The sequence below is a fragment of the Pipistrellus kuhlii genome, unplaced genomic scaffold, assembly GCF_014108245.1.
Source record: "Pipistrellus kuhlii isolate mPipKuh1 unplaced genomic scaffold, mPipKuh1.p scaffold_m20_p_31, whole genome shotgun sequence".
Lineage (NCBI taxonomy): Eukaryota > Metazoa > Chordata > Mammalia > Chiroptera > Vespertilionidae > Pipistrellus > Pipistrellus kuhlii.
The window spans coordinates 4,348,907-4,370,509 of NW_023425531.1; the positions used below are offsets into that span (position 1 = coordinate 4,348,907).

The 21,603-nt window shown below is 50.3% G+C and overlaps 1 protein-coding gene across 1 annotated transcript in view; it reads left to right on the forward strand.

Moving 5' to 3' along the window:
• Nucleotides 1–17,565: 17,565 nt before the first annotated feature.
• The window catches only part of HS3ST4 (heparan sulfate-glucosamine 3-sulfotransferase 4), a 305,127-nt gene continuing 301,089 nt past the window's right edge, over nt 17,566–21,603 (forward strand). The window contains exon 1 of the mRNA XM_036460268.2: nt 17,566–18,724. Within this exon, the coding sequence (XP_036316161.1) occupies nt 17,994–18,724 (731 nt within the window). The 5' untranslated portion in view covers nt 17,566–17,993. The remainder of the gene's footprint in view (nt 18,725–21,603) is intronic.

Consider the following 21,603-nt stretch of genomic DNA (forward strand, 5'->3'; position numbering starts at 1 on the left):
TGGTAATTGTCAATGGGTGGTATGTCTGGTTCACGAGAGTCTGATGAGGAACAGGCATTCACATGATCTGAACCTGTCTCCCTTCGGGGAATTTAATACATACAAGTGGGTGACAGCAATGGCACCGAGAAACTGAGCTAGGCAAGACTTCCCCGCTGAGGAAAACAAAAAATGGCCACAGAGAGGGCCATTGGGGCGTGCCTCTAGAGGTCACTTCCTGGGAGCACAGCACCACTTCTCCAGGATTCTGGCTGGGAATGTTAAACATGATTTAATCATGAGGAAACATCAGACCGACCCAAACTGAGGGACGTTCTGTGAAATAACCTGCCGTGTTTTACAGAAAGGTCAACGGCGTGAGAAACAACGGAAGGCCAAGCAAGGACTGTTTCCAGATTAAAGGATACTAAGGAGCCACCACAATTAAATGCAAAACAAGATTCTGGACCTGATCCCCTACTGGCTGGAAAAGGCTGGAGAGCCGTCGCTGGGACAGCTGACAGAAGTGGAATAGAACTGTGCAGCAGGTAACAGCTGTCCATGGTCAAACCACCGAACCTGATGAGTGGCGTGTGGTTTCAGGTAGTTGTCAGAAACACACAGTGAGACTCTAGAAGACAAGCTGTATTATATACTCTGAAACCAAGAAGAATGAGAAAAGAGGAGAGAATGAACGAACAAACCTGGTAAATGTTAACAACCATGAATCTTGTTAAAGGTATTCTGGAGTTCTAAGTATTAACCTTGTAAATGTTAGGTACATTTAATATTTTTTTCAAAATAAAAACATTAAAAATAAATGGGTAAAAATATAAATTTCCACGGAATTTTAGTTCTTCAAATTGTGAAATGTATGTACAAGTTGACATAGCAAGTCAAATATGCACTATATATGCATGTATACACACACATCTAAATATACACCCACTTCCAAATTGGAAATAACCTAAATGCCCACCAGTGGAATTGTTTAATATTTTATGATATGAATTTCTACACACGACTCTGTGGTCATTAAAAGGAATAGTGTAGATCTATATGTTCTGGGGGGAAAAAGCCTCCTAAATCTTTGTAACAGAATGCAGTAGTAAATAACCATGTATACTGTGTAATCCAATGTTTATGTATAACAACAGCAAAAGATCAGTGCTCCCACACTGTAACTGGGGGCAGGGCTATATACACTTCGAGGTGGGTTTGGGTCTGAAGGATGTTTGTAAATTCATGCTGTTAAGTCCAGATAACTGAGACAGAAGGAACTTGTGGCTCCCATGGCACGTCTGCCACAGGGATGTGAACCAGTGTTTGGGAAGCTCCTTCTCCTCCTCTTACACGTGTGTTTTCTGGCGGATGTATTCGCCCACATAGATAAATGCCGTCTTCCTCGGAAGCCGCGGCAGCATTTGTCTCTCCCCCGGGGCCACCGTTATTCTTCAGCCGCTGAGCGCCGTGGCGCTGCTCTATCATTCCGCCGGCGGTGGGACTTGGGCTGAACTTTCCACATCAGGTCCCCCCACATTCACACCAGGGGGACGGAGGTCGGGCTCCTTTGCCTCTCTTGGTCTAGCCGTTTCCCCCACTTTTTGAGCATACAGTTGGTTTCACAGGCTCATTCTCTCCTCCTGCCGTTCACTCTCCCTCCAAAACCTCCCAGGCTCTCCAGCAGCTCAGGCAGTGCCGCTGCGCCCCTTCTTCCCGCTCTTCCTGCTGAGACCTCGCCCCTTACCCCTGTGCCCTGCCTCAGTGATGTTGTCAATATCCTCGCTGTTTTCTCTGCCTGCCCGATGCGGCGGTGCCGATAATATCCGGGAAGTATCTGAACACGAAGCACACATGTGGCACTCAGTGCAGCCTGGGCCCCGAGGGGAGACCCCGCACGCGGTCACTTGGCCCCACAGAGCGGCTCTGAGCTTCCACCACATCCGTGGGGATCTGCAGGCTCAAAGTTTGTGAGTAGAGGAGCTTCCAGTTATATCTGTTTTCTTGGAGTTAGTTTTTGCTAGATTTACAACTGTATCTTTATCTTGTACTTTGTAATTACAAAAACAGGAAATGAAGACACTTCATAACTGTGATACGTGCTGGCAGGCAGAACAGTATTTCCCCACATTTTGATCCCCTCGTAGAAAATGTTTGTGTTTGTTTGTTTTGATCTAATCACAGTTCAAGAGTCCTTTGTGTCAAGAACAACCGGTGTTGTCTCTCGTGTGAAAGCACACTCCATAATCGGGAGCCCTGCCAAGTTCACAGCTCAGCCTGTGAGGAACGCTGTCCTCCAGCACCAAAGGCCAATCAGGACTCAGGTGTAGCGGGTGTAAAGGGACTGACTGAAGTGAATCACAACGGACCTAACGCAGCAGACACTAGGAAGAGTGGTTGTACAAATACAGGTGGGAAACACATCCTGTATAATAAAGATGTAATATGCAAATGGCCACGACACTGTGAAGTGTAATGGCCATTCGCCTAAGGATTGGATCCCGGATCAGCAGGAGGGTGGGGCAGCGAGCTACAAGTGGGAGGTGGAGAGCTACAGGAGGGAGCAGGGGGTGGGGGAGAGGGGTGTGGGGGAGCTACTGGAGCACAGATTCATGCGCAGGGCTACTAGTGTAACTGTAAAAGAAGATAGACAATTAAAATATGGATTCAACAGTGACAGGAAGTCTAAAGTTCCAAAGTTTAGTCTCAGGTTTAGGTGTGGGAAAGGCTGCGAGGCGCTGAGAGTAAATGATGGATACTTTATTCTCTACGGGCGACCTGATGGTTGATTCTATGTCCCAATGTGACTGGGTGACAGGTGCCCAGTTATTTGGTCAAACGTTAGTCTGGGTGTCCGTGTGGGTGTATCTGGAGGGGAGTACATTGGAATTGCTGGGCTGAGTAAAGCAGATTGCCCTCCCCTTGGCCTCAGCAATCCGGCCAAGGCCTGAGCCAAAGGCCCGAGCCAAAGGCCCGACTCCCTCCAAGTAGGGAACTTGTCCTGTCTTTGGAGTTCAACAGAGGCCTTGGCTCTCATGGTTCTCAGGCCCTCAGGCTCAAGCTGGGAAGACACCTTCAGTTCTCCTGGGTCCCCAGCTTCCCAACTCCTGAATTGACTGAGCCAATTCCCTAGAGTAAATCAATTATCATCTATCTATCTATCTATCTATCTATCAATCATCTATCTATATCTATCATCATCATCTATCAATATCTCTTCTTGGTTCTCTGGAGAACCCTGAGTAATATGTTCTTTTATTGATGGCATTTGACTGTAGTGATTTGAAGTTGGTGGCTATGACAGTGTGCGTAGGACGATGCATTGCTTGTCTCAACCCACACTCTCTTTGTCCTGGGTGCCCAGCCGGGCAGAGCCCAGAGGCTTGCAGTCAGGAGCTGTGGGAGATGAGTTTCAGCCCATGAGTGGTGGGGGGAGTGATGTGCACCATCTCCAGGCTGAGATGGAGCAGGTGTGCCTACCCCATGCTCTGTCTGAAGGTCAGTGTCAGGCAGTGATGCTGCCTTTGGGGTTGGTAGAGATGAGATGGGAAGTCCTGTCCTGTGTCCAAGACACCCCCCCGTACGGGAGACCCATCTGCCCAACACATGCCCACACCTTGGCCTGAACGGTGGTCAAAGGTACATTTTTATTGTATTTGTGTCACTCTTTCTTGGAATCTTGTTATTTTCTTAATATAGAAATATAGGGTGTCCCAAAAATAGATATACACTTTGAATAATTATTAATTCCAATGGGTTAAATCTGAAAAGAAAGAAGCATCAATTGAGCTATCAGAAAAAAAGTGTGCATACATTTTTTGAGGGACACTCTATATCTGGAATACACGGAAGAGTACATAATATAACCTATAGTTATGGTCCCAAAAGCTAGAATAAACATGTTAAATTTTGCCATGTTTGTTTCAGATATTGTAATAGTTTACTACGCCTGTCATAACGAAATCCCACAGACTGGGTGGCTTACACAACAGACATTTATTTCCTTATGGTCTGGAAGCTAAAAGTCCTAGATCAAGGTCTTGGCAAGCTGCGTTGCTTCTGAGGCCTCCCCCCATGGCTTGCAGACGGCCATCTTCTTGCCGTGTCCTCACATCGGCTCTGCAGTCCCTGTGCTGTCTGTGTCCTAATCTCCTGATCTTAAAGGACCCGGGTCCTATTGGATTGGGGCCTCTCCAATGACCTCATGTTCCCTTAATCACTTCTTCAAAGGCTCTATCTAAATACTACCATACTCTGAGGTCCTGGAGTTAGGACTTCAACATATGAATTGGAAGGACACATTTTACCCCAAAACAGTGTTTTTGTTTTTAAGAAAAAATATTGCAGTTACAACTAAAATTCCTCTTTCCTACCCCCATTTCCTCCCTCTCTCATCATAGGTATCAATAGCCTGAGATTAATATATATATATGCGAATGTCACCCTTAGTGATATATAACATTCTCATGCATATAACTCTTTACATAAACAGCATCACAAAGCACGAATCCTTCTTTGATTGGCTTTTATCAATCAGCAAAACTTTTGAGCTGCACTGATGTTAATAGTGTAGAGATGATTGGTTTTCTTTAACCAGAGCACCATATTCCAGGGCATGATTAAAGCACAGTAATCACCCTCCCACTGACGGAAAGGGAAGTAGCTCCCCTTTACCTAAAAACGCCACCAGACCCCTGTACACACCCTGTGTGCATACACCAGGAAGTGGCATTTGGTCAGTTGACGACCTGATATTATTCTCTCCAATGTACTTGTACCAATTCACAGCAATTCAGTGGGACAGGGTAGCTTCTCCCCTACAGCCTTGCTAAGACTTGAAGCTATAAGGCATTTAGTTTTGCCGATATCATGGACATGCCATGGAATTTTAACTATTTCATTGTCACTGCTCCGGTTGATAGTGAGGTTGATATAATCTGATGAATATCTGCCATTCAGATGTTCTCTTTTGTGAATTGCCTCTTTATAGCCTTTTCATTTTTTTTCTAGTGATTTTCAGTTTATTTGAGGGAGTTTCCTACATACACTGAGTGGCCAGGTTATGATCTCTGAATGCAAAATAATTTGGCCACTTAGTGTATATATATTCGTGCATGGATGGGTCCAGCCAGCCTGGCCAAGGGGAAGGGACCTGAGTGGTTGGCTGACCTGCCTGCTTGGTCGAACTCCTAGTCCCCCTCAACTACCCTTCCCCTGCAGGCCTGGGTCCCCCCCAAATATCCTCCCCTACAGGCCTGGTCCCTCTTAACTGTCCTCCCCTGCTGGCCTGATCAACCCCAACTGCCCTCCTCTGCTGGCCATCTTGTGGCAGCCATCTTGTGTCCACATTTTGCACATTAGCCTTTTATTATATAGTATATACACTGAATGGCTAGATTATGTGTTCGGAGATCATAATAATCTGGCCACTCAGTGTATCTTCCAAATTTTAAGTAAGTTTAGCATACTTACTTTGTTTTTCATTTCTCTTGATGGCATCTTTTGACTCAAAGAAGTTTAAAACATAGGCACATTAACGAATTTTTCTTTATGATGTGCACTCTTTGCATTGCTTATGGCATTCCTCTCCTACATGATGCCATCAAGTTCATATCCTGTGTTTTTTTCATAAAATATAAAGTCTATCTTTTCATACTTAGGCCTTTATCTAACATGCCTGAACTTTGTCTGGAGTAGGATGGGTTTTTCCCTATCCTTCCCCAGAGGAAGATTTATTAAGTAGCCCCATTCTTCCTCCCACTCACTTGTGATGCCTTCTTTGTTAAAATCCAGTTTTTTTATTTTTGGGTTTTCTATTCTCTTTTATCATTTTGTTTACCAACCCCTGGGCCATGGTTCTCATTACCAAAACTTTATAATGTATATAAATCCTTTTGCCATCTGATCATGTGGATACTCATTTTTAAAAATATATATATATTTAAAAAAAATTTTTTATTTTTTTTAGAGAGGAAGGGAGAGGGAGAGACAGCTAGATACATGAGTGATGAAAGAGGATCATTGATCGGCTGCCTCCTGCAGGTCCCTTACTGGGGATCAATCCCACAACCTGGGCATGTACCCTAGGCTGGAATTGAACCTGGAACCTTTCAGTCCACAGGCCAACGTTTTATCCACTGAGCCAAATCAGCTAGGGCTGGATACTCATTTTTAATTTGTGTTCTTCAGAATTATGTTGGACTTTGACAGGGCACAGGCTGGGCTGAGAGACACCCCTCTCCCCTCCCCAACGCCCAGTGCATGCATTTTATGCACCAGGCTTCTAGCAAATAAATAAATCATGTACACTGGGAGCCAGAGAAAGAGACTGTCAGTAAGGAAGTATGAAGATGAGAGTGAACCCCATGTGACTTAGAGCTTCAGACTTCAGTAGGCACTCATGTTATTTTTATGTAAATGTGTAAAAGGACTGGTGTTAACACACAAGTTTATCTATTCCTATTTCAAGTCATCTTAGGAGGGAGCCTGAGAGCAGTGAGAGTGATGCCTAGTAGCAATGAGCAAGCAACACCTGCTTCTTGATTTCTCTCCCTTTCTCGGATGAAAGGACCAGGACTCATTGGAGAAATGCTGGTTTCAGGGCTAGACAGGGTAAACATAACATGGGCCTGGGCATCTTGAAGTGTCCAGAAAAAAGGAAGAGCAAATAAGTTAAAAGATGGGAGCCCATCAAAAGGATACAGGTTCCAATACGCAAGAACCCCCAATAACCAAATCTGGAACATTGTCAGCAATGACATCCTATCTAATAGAGAACAATATGCAAATTGACTGTCACTCCAACACATAACATGGTTGCCCCCATGTGGTCAAAAATGGCTGCCCCCATATGGACAGAAGATGGCCACTACAAGATGTCTGGCAGGGGAGGGCAGTTGTGGGCAATCAGGCCAGCAGGGGAGGGCAATTGGGAGGGACCAGGCCTGCAGGGGAAGGCGGGTGGGGGGTGACTAGGCTGGCAGAAGAGAGCAATTAGGGGTGACCAGGCCTGCAGGGAAGGACATTAGGGGCAACCAGGCCTGCAGGAGAGTAGTTAGGCATCCATCAGGCTGACTGGGGAGTGGCTAGGGGTTGATCAGGCTAGCAGGCAGAAGCAGTTAGGGACGATCAGGCAGGCAGGCAGGTGAGTGGTTGGAAGCCAGCAGTCCTGGATTGTGAGAGGAATATCTGACTGCCCGTTTAGCCCAATGGTGGGATCAGTCCTAAATGGGCAGTCAGATATCCCTAGAGGGGTCCCAGATTAGAAAGGGTGCAGGCTAGGTTGAGGGACACATACTTCCCCGCCCCCCCCTGTGCACAAATTCCATGCACCATGCCTCCAGTAAACTATAATAAAATAAATTTGTACTGATTGTATGGGCCAAAAAATAAAATAAATACTCATGAATCCATGCAGATGCAAATAAGGAATTGAATAAACAAGCAAATGGAGAAAAGGGATGCATTTTTCTGACATAAAAATTTCAATCCTATTTCATAAAAGAGTAATATGCAAATTGAACATCACTCCAACACACCAGATGGCTGCCCCATGTGGTCAAAGATGGCTGCCCCATGTGGACACAAAATGGCTGCCACAAGATGGCCAGCAGGGGAGCACAGTTAAGAGGGATCAGGCCTGCAGGGGAGGGTAGTTGTGGGAGGGGCAGGCCTACAGGGGAGGATATTTGGGGGGAGGGGGGCGCGTGCGCGCAGGCCTGCAAGGAAGATCAGCTGGGGGGACCAGGCCTGCAGGGAAGGGCAGTTAGGGGTGATCAGGTTGGCAAGGGAGGGAAATTAGGGTTGACCAGGCCAGCAGGGGATGGCAGTTAGGGGCAATTGGGCCAGCAGGGGAGCAGTTAGGAATCGATTAGGCTGGCAGGCAAAAGTGGTTAGGGGCAATCAGGCAGGCAGGTTGAATGATTGGGAGCCAGCAGTCCTGGATTGTGAGAGGGATATCGACTGCCTGTTAAGGCCTGATCCCATCAGGATTGGGCCTAAATAGGCAGTCAGACATCCCTGAAGGGGTCCCAGATTGGAGAAGGTGCAGGCTAAGCTGAGGGACACATACCCTACCCCTCGCACCCACTCCGTGCATGAATTGTGTGCAGCAGGCCTCTATTAAACTATCATAGAATAAGTTTGTACTGATAGTATGGGCCAAAGTATAAATAAATAATCATGAATCCATGTAGATGTAAATAAGGAACTGAATAAACAAACAAATGGAGAAAAGGGATGCATTTTTCTGACATAAAAATTCCAATTAATAAACATAAAATAATAAGAGAAATAGAAAATCACCGTTAGACCACTGAGGTGAGCATTGCTATGGACAAGACCCCTGATGATACTAAAACTAGTGGGTAGAACTTTAAAAAGAAACAGGATGCTTGGATAACCTCATATATATCCCCCCAATATGGGTTAACTATTGTACTGTTTTAACATGTGTTCACATAATCTCTGCCAGTCCTCGCTCTAGCAGGTGAAACTTCATTGCTCTCCATTTGAGTATGAGGGGACTCAGGCAGTCACATCTAAAACATAGATTATTATGGGGCCCTGGCTGGTGTGGCTCAGCTGGTTGGAGGGTCATCCAATGCACCGAAGAGTTGTGGGTTTGATTCCAGTTCAGATCATATACCTAGGTTGTGGGTTCAATCTCAGGTTGAGGCAGGTACAGGAGGCAACTGATGGATGTTTCTCCCTCTCCTTTCCTTTCAATAAAAAATTAATTTTTAAAAAAAGTTTAATAAAACATAAATTATGGAAAGAGAAAGAAATAACTTTATAGTGGAGAAACCCCATTATTCTTGTTTTTAAGGTTAATGGCACCAACAAGTCATGCTGATGTCATACATCCTGGTAGGATGTTATTAGAAGGGCACTTCACCTGTATCATCTTATAACCTCAAGGAAATCATGAGGAAAACCTCAGATAACTCACAGCTGAGGGGTATTCTCCACCATATCCTCTGGTGCTCTTCAAAAGTGTCAAAGTGGAGAAAGACAATGAGATACAGAAACATGGTGTTAGTTCACAACCAGAGGCAGGGGAGGGCAGTTAGGGGTTACTGGGCCAGCAGGCAGGCCATTCCACATTGGTAGGAGGACGGTTTGTTAACCAAGGACGCTTACAAAGCTCGTCTTGAGTGACTGCAAGGCAGCGAGATCTCCCCCTGTCCCCTGGAACCTTAAGCGCTTATAGAGAGGCCATAATGGGGTTTAGTCACATATACAATCCTTTCAGGCACTTATTCCATCCAGACATCTCAACAACACTTCACTCTCTCTAAGCTGTGCCCTTGAAATGGCTCCCACGGTGGGACAGTGGGCAGAACACACATGCCAAGGACAGGGGAGGAGCCTCAGTGGCCTATGTGCAGGGTGGTCCTGTCCTCTGATGACCTCCTCCTCCATGCAGACCAGAGGACATGAAGAAGACACAAGGACAAACACAGCGCAGCTGGACACTGGTACAGGAAAAGGGTGTCAGTGGAGACACCCTGGCAACAGGAAGATAGCGTGTGGTTTAGCTGACAGTATTGTGGAAGGCTAACTTCTGCCTTTGGACACCTGTGCCATCTCATACATGATGTTAGCACCAGGGGAGGTGGGTGAAGAATGTAAAGGACTCTGCCCTATCCACACACTCGTTTGTCACTATAACTATTTCGAAATAAAAATGCTTCTAAACCCCAGTGAGTTAATTGTAAATGATTGCACTGAGAGGAATGACAATACATACAATCACTACCTCTTCCTTCATTAGTCGTATTTTTTGACTTCTCACAATTATGAAAAATGTATTTTTGCAAATCAACGTTCATGCACATACAAATTTTTACATTTCATATAGGTAAAGACATACTCTGCTATAAAAATAACTTTGGCCTGACTGGTATGGCTCAGTGGTTGAGTGTCACCCTATGAACCAGGAGGTCAGGTTTTGATTGCCAGTCAGGGCACAAGCCCGGGTTGCAGGCTCAATCCCCAGTGTGGGGTATGCAGGAGGCAGCTGATCAATGATTCTCTCTCATCACTGATGTTTCTCTCTCTCTTCTCCTCTCCTTTCCTCTCAGAAATCAATAAAAATACATTTAAAAATAACCTCATAACAAGAGACTTCTTTACACATGGAAGGATAGGAAAATACACTGGGTCCAACCTGTCACTCTTAGAGGTCATATTACCCAGTTACATTTGCTTCTCTTTGCAATATTTTCTACTTGGGAACTTCCTCTTAGTTTATATCGACAACCTGAGCTCCTCGATTAGCTCATGATGGGGTCAATTCAGCTTTCCTATCAGAATATGGAGAAAATTTACATCATAGCACCTGAATAATCAAATACTTCGGAGCTAAGAAATGTACTTTAATCTTCCCATTTAATTAAAGTCCCGCTCCCTTCTTAACTCTCACTACTTCAAGGAATACTAGTTTTTCTTGTCACACATTTTTTTTTTTTTCCTAAAGGAGGGGTTGATATTAGGTTTCTTCTAGACCTCCATGTGAAATTTAAAATTAACATAAAAACCTACACATAATCCATAATACTTACTCCATACCTACACATGACCCTGTTGGGATTATGTTTGAAATTACAATACATGGAATTTATTGATTAATGGTGAGAATTTTATCTTTACAATACTGAATTTTTCATTTATAAATATAATAAATGCACAGGTTTTACTTGCTTATTCATATAGATATGTTAATTCTCCCCCAAGAATATTTTTATTAATTTTGAGAGAGAGAGAGAGAGAGAGAGAGAGAGAGAGAGAGAGAGAGAGAAAGGGGGGGAGAGATAAGGAGAAAGAGAGAGAGAGAGAAAGAGAGAGAGAGAAACATTGATGTGAGAGAGAAACATTGGTCAGTAGCCTTTCATATGCACCCTGACTAGAAATGGAACCTGCAACCTTTTTTGTGTACAGGATGATACTCCAACCTACTGAGCCACACCAGCCAGGGCTGTTTATTCATATATTTTTATGCCTGTTATGAATTGAATTGTATCTCCCAAAAAGGTATGTTGAAGTCCTACCTCCTAGTCCCTATGAAAGGAAACTTATTTGGAAATAGGATCTTTGTAGATGTAACCAAGTTAAGACCAGTCATTAGGGTGGGCCCTAAGCCATCTAGTCCTTACCAGGAGAGGAAAGTGCTCTGAGAAGACAGAGACACACAGGGAGGAGGTTGGTGGAACAGCGCAAGCTGAGGAGCTCCAAGGATGCCGACCCCACCTGTTGGGGAGCCGGGCCAGGCAGGAAGGGCTCTGCAGTCTCGGAGGAGCATGCTGCAGACAGCCAGGTGCCTGACCCCTGACCTCCTGACTGTAAAGAGGGCATTTCCGGTGTAAGCCACACGGTTTGTGGTACTTTGTTATGACAGCCAGGAAACGTTATTAATACAATGTCCTTCCAAAAAGTTGTATAATTTTATCTTTTATAAAAGAATTTGCTTGCCTTTTATTAGATTTATTTCTAAGTAGTTAATGGATTTTATTGTAATACTGAATAGGATCTTCTTTTAAAATTATATTTTCTAATTGTATTCTGATTGTCTATGAAAATATTGTTACTTATTTGCATTTTCAATTTATTTTTTGTTTGTTTGCATAATTCCAGTTGTTTTTTGTTTTGTTTGTTTTTTTGCCACCAAACATATAGTTTGCAATTAACAAAAATTTGTTTCTTTCTTCCCAACTCTCAGGCTTTTGTTATCCTCTTGTTTTTTCGCAGCCACCAAGCATGCTTTGCTCTGAGTAAAGGCTGTGATGGAAGGCCTGCCTGTCTTGCTCTGGTCTGTAAGGTTCTCCTAATGTTTGCTGTGGGCTTTGGCAGGCACCCTTTTTCTCTGAGGGAAGTTACCTTCAGCTTACTTTGCTAAGTGTATTTATAATGAATGAAGTGGGTGAGATGTTGCACTGCTAAAAATAATCTCGCTTTACCTGGCTCACTCCAATTTTCCTCTTACACAGGGACGTAAATGTCACTTCCTCTGTGGAGGTTCTCTTGCCAGCCTGCTAGCTGCTGTGCTCCACCAGTGTGCTCCCCGGGCTCGCATTTTCTCTCTCCTAGCATCTGCCTCACTTTTAAAAACATGCTTGTGTGATTGTTTCTGCCTTACTGATGCCAGGACTCTTGCTTTCTGCCTCACTGCTACCCCCATGTCCAATCCAGGGTCCAGAGAATACCAGTCACTTCCAATGGCAATAGAAAGAATGAATGAAACAAAAAGAAAACAGGAAGCCTTATAAAATTAAGCAAAGCACAATTAGATGTCAGAACATTCATCCAGACAAAGATCTGTGCAGGGTTTATGTCAACAAAATTATGGAAGTCCCCTAAGAGATAAGAAGGAAGATTGGTTGAGTGGAGATTCATCGCCTGTGCTTCTGGGTGGGAAATTCCAACTTTATGCCTTTATTATATTACATTTGAGTTTCAAACTGTTGGGAAGTAACTAGTGCCAGGAAAATGAGGAACAAAATACAGTTAGGTCCTTGTGTAAGACCACAATAAATGTCAGATGCTTTCAACACTTAAGTTTAGAAAAACTTATAAACCAAAAATGTACTAGAAGAAAATGTACATTGACTTTGAGGACACAATTTTCCACCAAAGGTAAAAACTACAAAGAAAATACTTGGGAAATGGAATATGAATCATAAAAATGAAAAGCATATGTAATTAAAAAAACATTAAAACAATTTCCTGGTAAAGATAAGCTGGTCCCCTGACTGGTTTGGCTCAGTGGATAGAGCTTTGGCCTGCAGACTGAAAGGTCCCAGGTTTGATTCTGGTCAAGGGCATGTATCTTGGTTGGGGGCAAATCCCCAGTGGGAGGTGTGCAGGAGGCAGCTGATGGATGTTTCTCATCGATGTTTCTAACTTTCTATCCCTCTCCCTTCCTCTCTGTAAAAAATCAATAAAATTTATATTAAAAAAAGACAAGCTGGTAACTCAATAATTGGAAGATATATGATAGAGGGGAAAATCTGATATCCTTAACATCTTAAGAGGCTTTTACGAATCCGTAAAAGCAATAATAGCAACGAAGCCACTGACAACTAATAAAAATAAAACATGAACACCGTCCTGAGTGTGAGCTCACACTCTGTGTGAACATGAGTGGGGCTGAAGGAGTCCCAGTGGTTGTCTTTCTCTGTTTTGTTTGTTTGTTTGTTTTTGTGGATCTGGGAAAGGGGCTGTGGGAAGGGTGCTGATACGACCGCAGTACTTGCCAATGGAGGACAGTAATGACTATACTTTTTCCTCTTCTTCTCATGTTGCCTACATTTCCCCTCCTTGATGCAGTGATCACAGGACCAGGGCTGCGAACAGGGACGGCTCCTGAGCTGGGAGCTGTCATAGTTCCCAAGGGCCTGACTGAGCAGGGGTGGAAGGGGTGGGGGTGCCTTCATCCCGCCAGCATTGGGGCCAGCAGTGAGTGCAACTGCTCTGCCTGGTGGTGGAACTGGCCCTGCAGGTCTGCACCTGTGTCCTCTCACAGCATGTGAATCAGCGTGGATGGAGGGAGGCACTTGCTAGACCAGCACTGCTGCCTGCAGCCCAGGCCAGCACCATGGCGAACCCCTGTGCCTTCCAAAGGGGTGAGCGTTTGGGACTACGTGAGGAGAAAGGTGAGGGAGGAGCACATGGCTGGGCTTTGCCATGGGGTAGATCCAACACTAACACCTGACAGAGGCTCAGAGCGAGGTGGTATTGCCTCCTGGCTCCTCAGAGCAGGTCCGCCTGGAAGAGGGGCATGTGCGGCTGAGACTCCTCCTGCTTTGGGGACCGGGGAGATCGGGTGGCAGCCTGCAAACCTGAGTGGCCTTGCCCTGCGCTGTATTTTCATGTGACAAGAGGCTGGGCCGGCTGGTTAATGGTGACTGAACGGGATTCTAGTCACATGCCAGTGCCTTTTGATCTCTGTGACTGTCTCCTCCCAGGGACCCCGTGAGAAGCCCAGGGGTAAACGGTGAAATGGAGACTTATAATAAGAAATGTATGTTTGACCCCACTGGCAGGGCTCAGTGGTTGGGCATCATACCAGGAGGTGATGGGATTCCCAGACAGGGCGCATGCCAGGGTTTTGGACTGTCTCCTCCCAGGGACCCCGTGAGAAGCCCAGGGGTAAACGGTGAAATGGAGACTTATAATAAGAAATGTATGTTTGACCCCACTGGCAGGGCTCAGTGGTTGGGCATCATACCAGGAGGTGATGGGATTCCCAGACAGGGCGCATGCCAGGGTTTTGGGCTGGATCCCCAGTTGGGGTGTGCAGGAAACAGCTGCTCAATGATTCTTGCTCATCATTAATGTTTCTGTCTTTGGCTCTGAAAAAAAAAGAAAAGAAAAAAGTAATCTATTTTCAGTCTTGGACCCATTCCTGGCACAGAGCTCCTGAAATCCTTGGGACATTCTGTGATGAGAGCAGTAACTGTTTTTGTTATTGAGGTGACTTCTGGAAAGCCCTTCAATAACTGAGGTGGGGACCCAACCCTGGAAACATAATTCGAGGGTTGGAACTTTCAGCAGTCCACATCCCAACCCTCAGGGAGAGGAGGGACTGGAGGTTTAATCTACCGCCAACGGCTAAAGATTTAATCAGTCCTGGATATGCAACAACCCTCCACAAAACAAAGTCAGACACACATACACACACACACGGGGTTCTGAGGCTCCCAGGTGGGTGAGCATAGGGTTCAGGGAGAGGGCACCTGGAAACGCATGGAAGCTCCAAGCGTGTCCCCGCACCCGCTCCCGCATCTCCCCTGGCTGCTCCTGGGTCTCATCCTTTCCTAACAACCGGTGATCTAGAGAGCAAAGCGCTGCTCTGAGTTGTGGGAGTCGTTCCAGCAAAGTGACGGAACCCAAGGAGGGGTCCTGGGGCCCTCTGACTCAGAGCCAGCCGGTCACTGGCACAGGTGATGACGGGGCAGGCGCCTGGCAGCTGAGGGGACTGTCCTGTGAGACTGAACTTAGCCAGAATTCATTTCTGTTGCTTAGAAAAATGGAGAAGGCATTCGACTTGGCGTGCTGAATGCTACTGGCAGCTCAGGGAAGTGAAGCCCAGCTCCCACGCCGGCTGGTGGGACAGAAGACAGAAGGGAGCACACGCATGTTCTGAGGAGAAGGCTTACTGGGAGCAGGCGGGTCGGGAGCCAGTATTTAGATTCAGATAATTATTGGTGACCACTGTGCGTCAGGCACCGGGCCTGGTATTTTGCTTATGAAATGTAAGCCAATTTCATTCTTTTTTAAAAATTTTAATGTTTTTATTGATTTCAGAGAGAGGAATGGAGAGGGAGATAGAAACATCGATGGGAGAGAATTAGTGATCAGCTGCCTCCTGCACGCCCCCTACTGGGGATCGAGCCCACCGGCAGGGCAGGCAGTTCCTGGGTCAGAGAGGGCACCCTAGCTTCAGGGTCTGTAGAAAGGAGGCGTGCTGGAGGCCTGGAATATTGTAAAGCTCAGCGGGTCTGACTGGGCATGGGTGAGGCTGAGGGAACAGAAAAACGCTTCTCTCTGGTCTCCAGACCCAGGGATTGCGGAGTCTGAGTTCTCCCTATGAGACAGCCCTGACTTCCCATCACAGGGCCCGGAAGAACTGCTCCCAGGACAATCCTGGATCCAGAGCAGAGGAAAGGGAGCCGGACCAGCCTGAGAGAAGCTTGTATCCCCACACCGACTCTTCCCCAGCAGCTGCAGGCCCAGCCTGAGAGAAGCTCGCCTCCCCACACTGACTCTTCCCCAGCAGCTGCAGGCCTAACAGCCCAGCAACGGTTCTCTTCCTGCGGAGCCCCTTATTCCAGTGTCACTGCTTGGGGACCAGCAGGCGAAAGGGTCCTGGGAGATTTCCCTCTGAGCAGCCTCCAGGCCAGTAAGACGCATGCAGGGTACCGTTCAGGGGTGGCACCACGAGGACAGGCATACGCCCCACCTGCCTGACTTCTCAGCTCAGGCGAGGGGCCTAGAGTTGCCGGATGTGCTGTTTCAACAGAAACCTCGTATCCAGATATTTTTGGGGAAAGCCCTCAATCTTAAAATGTTGCCACTGTTTTACATTTCTTCATATCACTGTGCTGGCCACATTCAGCTCTCCATTTGCCACCTCTGGGCTAAATTTTAATACCACTTTGTCAAACCTTTCCAAATCTGAAAGCACATCTTTCGTGAAACTAGATCTTGGAACAGGTTCTTAGGATGGCTGAGGGGTGGGCAGTGAAGGTGGGCGCTGCTGGTGTAGGTGGGCCCCGGGCCACAGGCTTGGCCTCCGGTGCCTGGCCTTGCAAGAGTGAGGGACCCTGGCAGTGGCCTCCTGGCTGACCTCCCTACGCTGGGCTGGGCTGGAAAGAGGGATGGGTGAGCTGCGTCCCTCAGCTATAGGGGCCCCTGCCCAGGAACAGCACAGCAATGCGGCTGTGTGAGCTGGAAAATGCACCCCCAGTCCCCGGGTGATTTACAGGACACCAGCCCCTGCGTGCGGAGCCCCGGAGCTCCATAAAGATGCATTACGAGGGAATAATCTTTATCTGAACTGGAGCTGCGGCGGCGAAGGAGACTGTCCAGCTGAGAGCAGCAGTGAGCTTTTGTTCGATCTGGAAAAGTCCCTGTTCTTCATCGTATTTGATTAACATTTCTTTTTCCTCTTTGACACTAGGTATCTAGTTAATATTTAGACAGTATATACATTTTCTTTCAGCGGTTGTATCTATTATGTGATCAAACACACCACACCAGACCTGCCAGGCCCCCAGCTGTGGCCAGCGGGATACCTGGGATTCTCAGGGCCAGGCCCTGGGCTGGACAGGCCGGTGGGGTTGGGGGTGGGGTTGAGGGTGGGGGGTGGAGGAGGGTGGTGGTGGTGGGGATCCAGGGCCAGCCCTGTCTCCAGGAAGCAGAGTCGCCCAGCTTGTTTATTAGGTGTATAGATGAAGGACGGTCTCAGGCTATTTCAGTCCAGAAAAATCTGAATTCCTTTAGTGGCAACGTTCCCAAGGGACGCTGGCTCGACTGTGATTGAGGAGGGGGCAGAAAGCATCACCTGGTGGCGGGACAGAGGCAAAGGTTTGGGGCAGGAAAACCTGGGGGTTTGTGTCAAAGCTCCACCCACCAGGAGCTCCCAGCTAAGATGGGGAGGCTGGAGAGATGGAAATCCGGATGGGGAAGCTGCTATGGAGAAGAAATCGCTCCTGGGCCCAGACAGGAGGGTATCCTGGGAGAGAAGGGCGGGCCTGGGCCGGCAGAGTTTGCCTAGGGTCCCAGGGCAAAGGGAAGCCGAGCTCGCTAGCCCCTGGCCCCCTGCTTCCCGGTGCCTGGCGCCGGTGGCGCGTGGCGGGCGGTGGGCTTTACCTCCCTAAAGTACTGGGAGAGGATGGAGAACGCGGTGTTCCAGGCTCCCAGAAAGAGGGAAACCACGGGCTGGGCGGGGAACACCTCCAGTGTGTGTGCGGGGGGGGCACAGGATCTCCGCTTCCCGGCTCCCCAGCCCTGCGCTCGCCTCCGCTCCGCGCCCCCTCCGCAGGCGCGCGCGGCGCACACCCCTCCCCGGCGGCGGGGGCGCGCGCCCGGCCTCCCCTCCCTCCGCTCCGCTCGCTCTCCGGCAGAAAGTTAGCAGCGGGAAGGAACTCGGGGCCGCACCAGCGCGGCGGCGGCGGCGGAGGCTGGAGCAGGAGCCGCGGCCGAGCCTGGAGACAGAGGCGCTGCGGGCGGAGCAGGTGCAGCCGGGCCCGCGCGCCCCCCTCGGTCCCCTGGCCAGAGGCTGAGGGGGGGCGCCGGGGGCCGCCCGGACTCCGCGGGCCGAGCCGGGAAGGGGGCCATGCGGCCGGGCTGGCCCCGGGCGCAGCGGGACGGCGGCCAGGGCCGGGGGCGCAGCGGCGTCGCTCCATGCAGCCGGGGCGGCTGGGCGGCGGCGGCGGCGGCGGCGGGGGCGGCGGCTGAAACCATGTCCGGGCAGCGCCGGGGGCCGCCGCCGCCGCGAGCCGGGAGCCGCGATGGCCCCGTGGCCCGTCCCTCCTCCTCCGCCGCCGCCGCCTCCGCCTCTGGCCGCGCCGCCGCCGCCCGGCGCCTCGGCTAAGGGGCCGCCGGCGCGCAAGCTGCTGTTCATGTGCACCTTGTCCCTGTCCGTCACCTACCTGTGCTACAGCCTCCTGGGCGGCTCGGGCTCCCTGCAGGTCCCGCTGGCGCTGCGGGAGCCGCCGGGCGCCGCCGCCGCGCCCCCGCCGAGCCCACCGCCGCCCTCGCCGCCGTCCCCCGCGCGCCTCGGCGCCCCCGCGCCGCCGCCGGACAACGCGAGCCGCGCGGAGCCCACCGAGCCTCCCGAGCGGCCCGCCGCCCCCGGGGCCGACGGCTGGGGGCTGGCGAGCGGCGGCGGCGGCGCCCGGGACGCCTGGCTGCGGCCCCCGCCGGACCCCAGCGAGGTGACCGCGGCGCGGGGCGCGCCGCCCGGGAGGGACCTGCCGGAGAGGGACGCGCCCGAGCCCAGCACCGCCGAGGAGGAGCTCGCGGGCCGGAGGGCGGCCAACGGGAGCGGCGAGCCGGGCGGCGCCGCCAGCACCCCGGACTACGGGGAGAAGAAGCTGCCCCAGGCGCTGATCATCGGGGTCAAGAAAGGGGGGACCCGCGCGCTGCTGGAGGCGATCCGCGCGCACCCGGACGTGCGGGCGGTGGGCGTGGAGCCGCACTTCTTCGACAGGAACTACGAGAAGGGCTTGGAGTGGTACAGGTAGGACCGGCGCGGCGGCGGCGAGACCGGAGGGAAGTCGCGGCGCCGTCCCGAGGGCCCTCGCCCCGCGCCCGCGGAGGGAGGCTCTGGAGCGCTGGCGGGGCGCCCGGCGCGGCGGGTGGGCTGGGGTCGGCCAGAGAGGGCCGGGCCGGCCGGGGCGGGGGAGGAGGTGGCGGCGGCTCTGCCTTCTGAGCTGCTGGTCCAGCCAACTGCTTCCTGAACCTGCGCAGCTCCATGCCTGGGAGTTCCCGGCCCTGGTGCCCTCCGCGTTCCTTCCGCAGGCTCTTGGGGGGCTCTGCTCTCCCGTTGGGGACGCCGAGGACTGACTCCGGGCAGCCAGGTTGGCCAAAGGGCTTTGAGATCCCCGGGAATCTCTCAGAATCGCCCTCGAACGCATTTGCGTGGCTGAAATCCAACTAAAAGTATTTTCAGGTTAGAGCAAAATGAACAGGGAACAGTTAAAAAGCTGGTGCTGGCGAGTTTGGGCTTTCTAGTGAAGACCTAGGATGTCCCCGTCTCCAGAACTTTCTGTCCCCTTGGCCGAATGAACACTGGGTTGGGTTGCCTCCGTAGCACCGCTGAACAGGTGCCAGAGGTGCCCTGGGTGCTGATGCCTGCACCCAAGCCCTTCCCAGGATTGTGGGCTTTCACCCCCTTCTGTTCCCCCCTCTGCCAGCGGGAGGGCAGGGGTGGGGAGATGGAAGGGAGAGGAGAGGAGAGGAGGGGGCTAGAAAGTTGAGCGAGGTAACATAAATGAATGCCCAGCTTTCTTGCCAGCCATAACATTTAAAGCAGCACTGGCACGGATGCCCACACGCAAGCCTCCTTTGCTGTTCTCTTTCCCCCCTTCCCACGTTTATCCCCTCTGAAAACGGATCTGGATGGCTGGCCCCATCTCTGTTGCATCTCCGTAATTAATTGCAATTGTCAAAGGGAAACACTGGCGGTGTCAGCCGAAGTGATGTTATCATCCTAACAGAGCCAATAGGTAAAACCAGGATTGTTTCCTAACAAGTTGTTTTCCTGTTGAAGGGATGGCGTTCTCAGTTTAAATTACAGCCTGGGAAAGTTTTAAAAATAACAACTTCAGGAATATATAATAAATGTGTGATTGATTCTCCCCCCCCCCTCCTATTTTTAAAATATGCTTTGTACTTGGAAAGCTGGAGAGAGGACACTTAGGCATAAACATTCCAGCACATTAAAGGAAATAGCAAATTTGTCTGTTAATGTCCTGCCTGTTTCAAAAGAGAGAACTAATTGCAACATTTTTAGGAGGCTTCAAACAGCCCCTTCCTATCAAAACACAAAACAGCAAGTGCCCAAATTAACTGGAAAATCAGTACCGCAAACATCACAGGCCGTGACTTCCGGTTGCAGTTATCATTAAAAAGGTGTTGGGATCATGAATGAACCCTGGAGGAGGGAGGGGCGCACTGTCTGGGGAGGGTTTGGTTAATTGATGGTTGCAGGAGGTTCTAGCTGTTTCTGTGGGGCAGTTTTGGTCTTGTGAGGGTAGCTGGTTCCCCCTCCCCCCACAGTCCTCCTCCCCCCCCCCCCCCCCCCCCACACACACACACTCTACTGATTGTAAAGCTGTGTATCTTGTGAGAAGTGTCAAATGCCCTCTCAGGAGAGGGCGGCCTAAGGATCAGATCTTTGGGAAACGTGTGTGGGTAGCGCAGCAGCTGGAGACAGAAGGGAGGGTCTGACGAGATGCCTTCAAGGTGGTGGGGGTGTGTGGCGGATGCGAGTCAGGAAGCCCGCGGGCAATTTTCTGACTGAGGGGACGGAAGATGCCTGGTTTTCCCATGTTTTACTCCGAGGCGGGAAAAGAAGGCACATGCACTGCCTCGCTGTGGGGACCTGGCTGTGGTATTTGGGGCTCCCCTTCCAGCTGCTACATGGCAGAGATGTGGCTGGAAGTGGAGGACCACGTGGTGTCTGTGTCCTCAGTCCCACCCAGGCTGTCTGGGTGGAGGGTCCCTGTATTGCTGAGGTGTGACCGGAAGTGCTGGAGAAGAGTCTGTCAAACATGGAGGGAATCTTAGCCGAGCGGACTCCCAGAACCCCTTGCACCCACAGAAGCACATGTGCCCTGATGACTGGCATGTCTCTAGCCTTACCAGGGCCAGCGGTGCTCCGTGGCCCCGGGATTTTCCGGAGCTCCGTCCCAGGCTCCCGCCTCTGTGCGTGGGAGAGGCGGGCCGGGCATCCTCACTGGCTTGTAGAGAGGAGGCCGTGGCACTGATTCAGGCCGGGACAGACACCTCACTCTCAGTCGCTGGTGTGGCCCCGCCTCTGGAGGTTCCACTTGCCCTGGAGTGCCAACACCCACCGGAACCTTCCTCTTCTGCCACCTGATGGCACAGCCCCAGTTGAATTCAAGCGCCCCCTTCCCCTCCCCATGCACTTCTTTTTCTGTTCAGTGTGCCTCCCAGGGCCCACCGATTCTGCAATGTCTCTGGTGCTTGTTTCCCGCGAGGGGGCAGAGCAGCGGCTGCTCCCAGCAGGGTGGCCTGGGCCTTCGGGGGCAGCCCAGCAGCCAGCAGCTGCGCCTTCTCCCAGCCACTCCAGTGGTGGCTAAATCCGGGTTTTGCTTCCTCCCGTGCTGTTGATCTAATGTGATTTAAAAACACATTTGGGATTAGAACATGTGCCTCTGATTCCCAGGCCCCGATAGCCTCCTGGATTAGGGCGTGTTCCGGCTGCAGCGGAGCCGGCTCCCTCCTGGACAGCAAGGCCAGCGGTCAGTGAGGGCGGGCAGGCTACACACCTCCACGCCTGCCCCCAGATGAAGGGCAGAGTCCCAGCCCTCACCTGCTCTGACAGGAGCTGGGAGCTGAATGGGCAGGGCCTTGCATGCTGTAAGGGCGGGC